The 9,705-nt window shown below is 58.5% G+C and overlaps 1 protein-coding gene and 1 non-coding gene across 4 annotated transcripts; both read left to right on the top strand.

Annotated features, from left to right (window-relative positions):
• Window positions 1-1,443: 1,443 nt before the first annotated feature.
• Window positions 1,444-9,008, top strand: LOC128311596 (melanoma-associated antigen D4). Of its 3 annotated transcripts, none has more exons than XM_053202335.1 (13): window positions 1,444-1,598; window positions 2,622-2,832; window positions 3,120-3,950; window positions 4,285-4,488; window positions 4,593-4,656; window positions 4,883-4,962; window positions 5,356-5,447; window positions 6,078-6,157; window positions 6,261-6,303; window positions 6,720-6,782; window positions 7,720-7,834; window positions 8,171-8,601; window positions 8,790-9,008. In XM_053202335.1, the coding sequence occupies exons 2-13, from the start codon at window positions 2,623-2,625 to the stop codon at window positions 8,797-8,799; spliced, it is 2,223 nt and encodes a 740-aa protein (XP_053058310.1). In that variant the 5' UTR covers window positions 1,444-1,598; window position 2,622; the 3' UTR covers window positions 8,800-9,008. The 3 variants fall into 3 exon arrangements, with proteins under 3 accessions (XP_053058310.1, XP_053058312.1, XP_053058311.1); XM_053202336.1 differs by lacking the exon at window positions 1,444-1,598 and adding an exon at window positions 1,603-1,734; XM_053202337.1 differs by lacking the exon at window positions 8,790-9,008 and having other exon boundaries at window positions 8,171-8,605.
• Window positions 7,344-7,472, top strand: LOC113597106 (small nucleolar RNA SNORA11). The gene has a single exon (XR_003417954.1). It is a non-coding gene; the product is annotated as a small nucleolar RNA SNORA11 (small nucleolar RNA).
• Window positions 9,009-9,705: the final 697 nt, after the last annotated feature.

Genomic DNA, 9,705 nt, shown 5'->3' with positions numbered 1-9,705 from the left:
AAAAGCTGTGGTCCTAGCAATAGCTTCCATTCACACACAGGAGTCCCGGAGAGGCTGACATAAAAACAAATCTAAAAGTCCGCTATGGTTTTTGTAAAAAGCACAGGTTCGATTTGAGTTGGAAACATAGCATTGTCTGCCTCCAAAGCAGTTTCTCCAGTCATTCTGGAAGCACAGCAGCATGTGTTGGGTCGGGTAGGACCCCGGGATGTGCTTCCCGTGCTCTCCATGTTGCATATTGAGAAACCGGGCTCACAGATGTCCAGGGACCCGAGCAGGCTCACACAGCTAGTAGCAACAGACTGGCCCGGCACCCCATCCCTGGAATTCTGAAGACCAGCCCGGTTTCTTTCCACAAGACCACAGCGGCCCCAGGCCCCTGCCTTGCAAGGAACCCCGGGCAAACATTTACTCTGAGGCAGGGCTTGCCATGGCTCAGACACACAAAATGCCTGATTGTCCTGGTCGCTCCAGCGGGCACCAGGAAGGCCTCAAGGGCAGCGTGTTTGTGCCACTCACAGCGAAGAGGCCTGAGGTTAGGTCAGGGAGTGGACCCCAAGGAGCAATTCCCACACCTGGATGGACCCACGCGTGCAGTAGGTGAGAGCTGGAGACTGGGGGTCTCTACCTGTGTCCCGGATACAGAGCATGAGCTTGCATCTCAGAGAGCACAAACTTTGCTTGTTTGGGACAGGTGTTGGCAGGGCAGGAGAGCTGAGGGGTGGATCTGTCGCTCCAACTGAAGGGGGGGGGGGCGCACCTCAGTCCCCAGGCCAGCCCTACAGGGACATGGGGTCTGGAGTCAGGAAGACCCAGGCCCACATATTGCATTTTCTGTTACTGGCTCTGTGGCCTTGTCTAGTTCATGCGGTGTGACTGCGCTTCAGCTTTCTGATCTGTAAAATGGGGATGCTGACAGCCACCTCCCAGGGCTGCTGTGAGAGGAAGACAAGCCCCAGTACAGACAGCGCTGTGATGCACACGCTGCATACAGAGTAGCTGGGGAAGCAGATGTTCCCAGTGTGTCCGGGGGCCATAGAGATGGGTAGTGCTGGGCAACACAAAGGCAACTGGCATCCTCTGGCCATTTCCATTCCCCTCGTTACAGTTAGAGACACAGCTAGAGACCTTTGTGTTTGTGACCTAGGGGTCATGCTGGGGAGGCCAGACATAGTGTATTCCAGACCACACCAGAGGAGTTTAGCGGGAACGGGGAGGGCAGGGACGAGAAGCATTGTGCAGGAGTGCGGGCACCGAGGGTAGATGATTGGGTGGTCGAACTGCACCCAGAGCTGTGAGTGCGCGACCCTGCGGTCAGAGGAGGGGTGAGGGGTCTCGGGCGGGAAGGAGAAAACGCCCCCCACCCCGCCCACCACACTCTTGGAGTCGCATGCGCACTGGGAACCTGGTGGAGAGGGCTTTTGTTGGGAAAGCGGGCGGGCTGGAGGGGTCCGCGCATGCGCAGGCTGCCCAGACGCGAGGGGTGCGCGGAGAAAAGGGGCGGGGTGGTCGGAGCTGCTGTGCTGGCAGCAGTAGGCGAGGGCGCGGCTGCGGGGTTCCTGGTGCTGAGGACGGACGCCATTGGAGCCCCAGGGAAGGTAAGAATCCAGCCCCGGACTGGACCGGGAGAGGACGAGTGGAACCCGGCACGGTGCGCCCTCTCCGCCCCCAATAGCCGGATCTGAACAAAGCCCAGGCACTCAGAACCTGAGCCCGCTTAGACCCACGGTCTAGGTAGGACACTCCGCCCCCCCCTCCCCCCCACCTCCGCACCGACCTCTTCCAACAGGAGAGGAGAGTCTTCCAACAGGAGACCCAGGCTCTCTGATCCCCACTTACACTGGAGCCCACAATCCGAACCCCTTTAGCAGACCCGTGTGCACCCTGCTGAGCTATCTTAGAGCAGAGGCCCTACCCCCACCCCAACCACTCCTAGGTCACTCCAACCAAGCTGACCCCGTGAGCCCCTTCCTGGAGTTGCGATCCTGGGGTTTGAGACCTCCAGCGCTCTAATTCATGCCTCACCTAATCCGAGCCCCCACCCCCACCCTTCTTACCCCTAGCGCTCCTGTATGAGCCCAACCCAGACCTGAATCATCAGCTGAATGCCCCCGCCTGGACCTAGCCAGAGGGTCTCTGGATTCAGTTTCCCATAGCTTTCCGGGGTCCCTGTAGTCTCAGCCCTCTCATGTCATCTGCTCTCCCCCTTCGTCGTTAAATCCAAGCCCTTTGTTTCTCCCTCTCTCAATGCATCCCCCTTTGGGACTCTTCAGACCCAAGCCCACCAGTCCACCCCCTATTCAAATCTAGAGGCTGGGACGGGGAGCGTGCCCCTCTTGAACTCCCCTTTAAGTGCAGGGAGACCATCGCTATCCCTCTCCTAATGCTGCGTCTCTGACAGAATCTAACCCAACAGACACCCCCTCCCTCCCTTCTCCCTCCTACCCCTCCCCGCTCTGTCTGCCTTGTACTGCCTAGTAACCTGATGATTGCAGCCTCCCTCCTCCTGAGGGATCCCACCTCCCACTGGATCCCGCCCCTTCCCCCTTGAAAAAGCCTCACCCTCCCTCCCTGGCTAAGCTCTCTTCTTCTTGGGACCACCCTCCCCCCCCCCCCCCCAGCATGGCTGAGGGAAGCTACCGCATGGAATCAGAAACCTACAACGTTGAAGACATGGATGAGGGTAGCGATGAAGTTGGGGAGGAAGAGATGGTTGAAGGAAATGACTATGAAGAATTTGGTGCTTTTGGAGGCTATGGCACCCTCACCAGCTTTGACATCCGTATCCTCAGAGCCTTTGGGAGCTTGGGTCCAGGCCTTCGCATCTTATCGGTGAGGCTCCTTGTTGGCCACCTGCTGGCCCTGGGCCTTCTCCCTTGTGAAGCTGCTTTGTGGGGGGGGGGGGGTCGTGAATGGGAGGGTTGAATGGGGAAGGACTGCCCAGCTTCCCGAGCATTCCCTCTCCTGCTCAGAGAAAGGGGGTTTGGGAAGTCCGGAGGTGGGGGGCAGACGGGGGGGTGGGGGTTGGGAGCTGGCTGCAGGGAGGAGGCTGGGTGGGAAGCATGATGTGAGCTTGTAGAACTGTCTGCTTTCCCCTACCCTTCTGTCTGGCCTTGCAGAATGAGCCCTGGGAACTGGAAAACCCTATGCTAGCTAGGACTCTGATGGAGGCATTTCAGCTGGATCCAGAAACACTTGCCAATGAGGCTGCTGCCCATGCTGTCAACGTAGCCCGCGCAGCCGCCTCCAATCGTGCTGCTAGGGCCGCTGCTGCTGCTGCCCGTGCCACCTACAATCAGGTGGTCACTAACCGCCCAGTGGCCACAGACCAGGCTTCAGGAGAAGATACCCAGCCCATGACCTATGCGGCCCAGGCTCAGGCAGCCACCCCTGAGACCACCCTTGCTGCTCCACACATCTCCCAGATGCTAGTCACCAGTGAGATGGCCACCCCAGGGGCTCCAGCAAAGTCCACACAGCCCCAGACAGGCTCCCAGGCCCAGGAGGCTGCTACTGAGGGTCCTAGTGCTGCCTGTGGTTTCTCTCAGGCTCCGTGTGCCAGTGAGATGGATGCCACCCGGCCCAAGACAGCCTTCCTGGGTCAGAACGATCTCTTTGATTTCACCCAGCCGGCAGGTGTCAGTGGCATGGCCTTCTCCCGCTCCAAGAGGCCCGCCCCGGCCCAAGAGGCTGCCACAGAGGGCCCCAGTGCTGCTTCCGGGGTGCTCCAGGCAGCACCTGCCAGGGAGGGGGCAGCCACCCGGCCCAAGACGACCAAATCTGGAAAGGCTCTCGCCAAGACCCGGTGGGTGGAGCCTCAGAATGCTGTGACAGCAGCTGCTGCCAAGACCAAGATGGCCACGAGCATCCCTGAGCCTGAGGGTGCAGCTGCCCCTGCCCAGCACAGTGCTGAGCCCTGGGTCAGGATGGGAGGCAAGAGGACCAAGAAGGTGAGACCTCCCTGCTGTCTGCACCCCCCACTTGCTCCCCTCCTTTCTCTGCTCTATCCTCTCCTCTCCCCTCCCCTGCTCTTTTCTGTCAGCTTGTGCACGTTGGTCCAACACAAGTTTGCTAGCATGTTTTGACCCCACGAAGTCTCTGCCCTCAGGCCTGACGGGAGAAGAGGTTGGCTCGGTGCCGGGCACGTAGTAAGCACTCAGCACATGTCATCCACTGTTTGTACTACCCTCATTTCCAAGTATCTCCTCTGGTTAAGACGTGTGCTGGGCACTTTTGCACGGTGAGTCTGGTAGCCCTGGGTCTCTTCTCTCTCTAATGCTACAGTCCAAGCACCTGGATGATGAATATGAGAGCAGCGAGGAGGAGAGAGAGCCTCCTGCGGTCCCACCGACCTGGAGACCATCGCAGCCTCCGATGACAGTGCGGGCTCATATGGTTCCCCGGCCACCGATGGCCCTGAGGTCCCAGGTACCCTCAAGACATGTCCTGTGCTTGCCACCCCGCAACGTGACCCTTCTGCAAGAGAGGGTAAGAAATCTGCCTTTTCCCCGTCTTCCTCCTCTCCTCTCCTATGGGCCAGTTCTTGGAGGTCAGCCATGCCTTGATCTCCCCGTGTGCTCCTCCTCCTCCAGGCAAATAAACTGGTGAAATATCTGATGATTAAGGACTACAAGAAGATTCCCATCAAGCGCTCAGGTGGGCAACCTGTGCCCCCTCCCTGAGCTCTGCCCTTCCCCTGTCCCCATCCCTACCCTGCGGGGCCTCGCATCACATGTCCCCACCCAGTGTGCCCAGCTGATCGCTCCCATTTGCACAGTACGGGGGTCCCAACTGTGCTCCCCTCAGTGAGGCTGACTGAGGGGGTGCAGCTCTTTGGCCCCTGCTCAGCCCTGGTGCTCTCTCCACCTCTCATCTCCCGCAGACATGATGAAGGATGTCATCCGAGAATACGACGAACATTTCCCTGAGATCATTGAACGAGCAACGTACACTCTGGAAAAGGTGGGCAAAGGGACAGGGGCAGCTCCCTGTAGTACAAGAGCTGCAGGCAGGCCTTGCACCCTGCAGCCCCTTGAGGCCCACCTCCGGCACTACCTGCTCTGGAAGCCCTCCCTAGCTTCTCCACCTGGGAGTGTCCACCTTATGCTTCCATCCCCCGCGGGGTCCTCTCCCTCATGCTCTTTTGAGTGTCTCTTGTCCCCTGAAGTGGGTCCTGTTGCTTTGGCCGGTGTCAGAGCTCCCACAGGGCAGTTCCTCTTCGGCCTCTCTTCTTCAGTCTTCCACGTGACTTTGGGGTCCCGGCTGAGAGAGAGTTCTGACGGGAAATGAAAGGACTGCCTGCGGGACAGGCAGCGTGGGTTTCTCATGTCCTGTTCTGGTTTCTCCCCCACGTAGAAGTTTGGGATCCACCTGAAGGAAATTGACAAGGAAGAACACCTGTACATTCTCGTGTGCACACGTGATTCCTCAGCTCGTCTCCTGGGAAAGTAAGAAAGGGCGGGCAGGAGGATTGTGGGCTCCTCGCTGGTGCCTCTCCCTTTCCTCTCGGAGAAACGGGAAAACAAGGCTTTGGTGCCTGGCACAGCTCCTACCCACAGTTAGTGGTGCCCAGTGATTAGGGGATGAAAGGGCAGGAGCCTGGGGTCAAGCCTTGGCTGCTCTCACGGCTTCACCCCCACCCCAGCCACCTCCTCACCCCATCTTCTGGGAAAGCAGGCTCCTTGTTGCCTGTCCCTTCCTGCTATGTGCCTGGCCTGGGCTTGGCAGAGTGGTCCGGGGAGAAGGAAGCTTCCCGTCCAGTCTAACTCCCGGTGCTCGAAGGGCGGGGAAGGTCTGGATATGCCTCCTGTGGACACACTGTTGCCAAGCATTTGCTCCCTGCCCTGACCCCGTTGTGGACACGACTCTGGGAGGGGCTCTTCGCATCTACGTTCGATGCGTGAAGCGATTCAGTCTCAGACAGAGGAAAAGATGGTCTGGGTCAGAGAACAAGCCATGCGCAGAGTGGGAAGAACCGCTCTGTAGCCCAGCCATCTGGGAAAGGCTAGTCAGGTGAACCGACCCTAGTCCCTCGGGCAGATGCCTGCCGGATAGAATACGTCTTTCTCCACCTTTAGGACCAAGGACACCCCCAGGCTGAGCCTCCTGTTGGTGATTCTGGGAGTCATTTTCATGAATGGCAACCGTGCCAGCGAGGGTGAGTGGCTGGACCTGCCGCCGGGGGGGTGGGGGTGGGGGGGTGGGTTGCCCAGAGTCTCAGCTTTGTGTGTGAAATTCTTGTATCTCATCTCCCCTCACAGCTGTCCTCTGGGAGGCACTACGCAAGATGGGACTGCGCCCTGGGTATGGTTGGGCTCTCGACTCCCACCCCTCAGTGTTGTCCTTGGGCACCAGTGGCACCAGGGTTGCAGTAGCCTGGTGGCCTGGTGCCAGGGGAGTGGACGTCCTGGACTGGGTAGAGGCAAAGGGTCTCATCACGGTGCATGGGGAAATGGTCCTGAACTCTCAGCCCCTCGCTGCTCCATGTCCCCTCTCTGTCCCCAGATGAGACGTAAGAGAAACCATCAGATTTAGGGATTCCACCAAACCCTTGCCTAGGGTATCCTTGACATCCTTGACGTGCGGCCCCTGGTGCCACCCCAGGCCTCCATGGGGATGCCCCACAGGCTGGGCAGCTCTCAATCCTGCCAGGGAGTGCTCCCGCCCACGTGTCCCTCACTGCCACTGTTCTTGTTATGGATTCCTTTCCTTGCCCTCAGGGTGAGGCACCCATTCCTTGGCGATCTGAGGAAGCTCATTACAGAGGACTTTGTGAAGCAGAAGTAAGTATTGGCCAGGTTAACTTTGTCTCACGCTTGTGCATTCCTCGTGTGCCGATCTGGCCGAGCAGCCATTCTCCATCCCATATCTTAGCACCAGAGGGATAGGTGTCCCTGGTGTGAGTGTGGGTGGCGTCTGGAGTGTTGGCGAGGAGTAGAGATCCAGCTTGGTCTTGGGGAAAGGGAGTACAAGCTGACAGAGAACACGGTGCAGGGTGTGTTACAACCCCCATGCCCTTTGGCACCTGCCCCATAGGCTGTAGTAGAATTTCCCTTGCTTTCCATCCCGGGAACAGGGGACTCAGAGGGTGGAAGTCTGAGCGTGGCCCCCACAGGTAAGCGCCCCATTTGGCCCTAGAGCCCAGCCCTCCTGGCTTTCTGGTTAGGGCCCACCCAATCCTTGGTCCTCGGAGAACACGCGCGCACCCACACAGGCACACGGACACGCGCACGCACACACCGTCGGGGATATGGGCGGAGTGTGCTGCTCTTCTTCCCTTTAGAGTCGTTCTCTGCAGTGGGCCGTCCCGGGGTTCCTCCAGGCCATGGACGACACCCTGCACTGGGGTGAGCTCAGAGCAGGGCGCCTGATGAAATGGCTCCTCTGTTTACAACACACCCAACGGGACTCTGGGTGCATTGTGACAAGGGGCACAAACTTGTGGCCTTCCTATGAACAGATACCCTACACGTGTCCCACCCTGCACCTCCACGTGGCTTCTGGGCAGGACTGGCGGCCTAAGGCTTTGTAGGCCTCAATCGTGGAGGCAGAAACCCTACGAGTGAGCGTGGGAGTGAGGCATGGGCTGGAGGTCAGGACCATCCTCCCCCAGGAGCTGAGCTGCAGCATCAGGGCCGGAAAGGGGCCACCTGGGAGCCACTGGTGCAACAACAGGTCTGCCTGGCTGGAAGCAAACGTTTCTCTTCCTCTTGCCCTGAGGTACCTGGAATACAAGAAGGTCCCCAATAGCAGCCCACCCGAGTATGAGTTCCTCTGGGGCCTGCGAGCCCGCCACGAGACCAGCAAGATGAGGGTGCTGCGATTCATTGCCCAGGTAACAGAGAGCCTCTGTTTGGGGCCAGGCGATGGGGTCTGGGTCTGGTCCTTGCCGTACCTTCTTTGTTTCTTGGTCACGGCCTCCTCCCACTGTCTGTCCAGTGAGGATACTGACAGGTTCCTAAGTAGGTCACTGACACAAGTTCACAGACTTAGTAAGCAGGAGGGATGGGGTGAAGCCCCTGGACTGGCCTGGAATAACGGGAGAGTCAGACTCCAGCGGTCTTTATTTGTGTAATGATTATGCACAGCTCCCAGGAGGGTGTATGGCAGGAAGCAGGTGCTCAGTGGAGGTGGGCTAGCTGTTTGGATGGTTGCTGTCACTCTACTGCAGAATCAGAACCGAGACCCCCGGGAGTGGAAGGCTCATTTCCTGGAGGCTGTGGATGATGCATTCAAGACGATGGATGTGGATATGGCTGAGGAGCATGCCAGGGCCCAGATGAGGGCCCAGATGAATATCGGGGACGAAGCTCTGATTGGACGGTGGAGCTGGGATGACATACAGGTGGAGCTCCTGACCTGGGATGAGGACGGAGATTTTGGCGATGCCTGGGCCAGGATTCCCTTCGCTTTCTGGGCCAGATACCATCAGTACATTCTGAATAGCAACCGTGCCAACAGGAGAGCCACTTGGAGGGCTGGTGTCAGCAGTGGCACCAACGGTGGGGCCAGCACCAGCATTCTCGATGGGCCCAGCACCAGCTCCACCATCCGGACCAGAAATGCTGCCAGAACGAGTGCCAACTTCTTCTCCTGGATCCAGTAAGGTTTTCAGTCGCTAAATGAAACTCTGCAGGAGGGCGTGGGAGGGGGCTGTGAGAAGTCGGGGGAGGGCCTGGGAGCAGTGGGGGAACCGAGAGAGTGTGAAAGACATTTGTTCTGTCCTTGCGTCCCTCCCCGTTTCACATATATTTGTATTTCTGCGTCAGCTTTTGTGTCTTGCTTTGCAGGCAGCGCTGATGGACTGCGGCCGTCACGCACCAGGCCAGAGTGCCTCCTCAGATCCCTCCCTCACACAGCACTCTAGGCAGCTTCTCCCTGCCCATCTGAGATGGCATGCCAGATGAAGCTCTCTCTGCCCTTCCTGCTTTGGTTGTGTGCTGTTGTTGTGCGCTTCTGTCGTGTTTTCATGTTTTTGGTATCGGTGTTACATTAAAGTTGCAAAATTACTTGGGAAGTTTCTTCCTTTACCTGCGCACGTGGTGCTCTGAGGAGCACGTGGTCGGGTGCTCTGAGATGGCCACGCCCTGCCTCTGCATGGAAGGCAATAGGTGTGGGTACAGTGCTGGGAGATGCGGAGGTGCCCCCTGAGTGCCTAGACCGTGAGTTTCGAGAGGCTCCAGTCCACAGAGTTTACATGATTTCCCACGTGGTACAACCCCAGTTAGATGCCAGTGGTGGGGGAGGTGGCGGGAAAAAGGGTGGAGTGGAAGGCTGTGGGTTGGTGCCACGGTCCCTCCCACCACACAACAAGGTCCACAGACATTCACCAATCCCCACGTCCTCCACCCCATCTTTGGAGGTGCCATCCTCCACACAACCTCAGCACCTCATCCCTCCCTCAGATGGAGTCTTCAGGGCAAGGAGATAGGCCTCAGCAACATTCTCCGCCCTCCAGCAGGTGGAAGGAGGAGCCATTGTTCCCGACAGAGTAGGTTTAATGAAAGTAGAGCTCACCAGCCCATTGCCTGTGACCATGACCTGAGGCCTGTTGGTGGGCTCTGGAGCTCTTCTTCACTGGAAACAGGGCTCTCCCAGTGAAGCCAAAGCAAGGCCTAAGCCCTGGTGTCTTGAAGGGCTGAGTGATCCCTGCGGGAGTGGGGTGGGGACTGCAGTTCCTCCCGTGGACCAAGGTGAGACACCTGG

The sequence above is a fragment of the Acinonyx jubatus genome, chromosome X (assembly GCF_027475565.1).
Source record: "Acinonyx jubatus isolate Ajub_Pintada_27869175 chromosome X, VMU_Ajub_asm_v1.0, whole genome shotgun sequence".
Lineage (NCBI taxonomy): Eukaryota > Metazoa > Chordata > Mammalia > Carnivora > Felidae > Acinonyx > Acinonyx jubatus.
The sequence above is the reverse complement of the archived record's forward strand: the minus strand, read 5'-3'. Positions and strand labels throughout refer to the sequence as shown.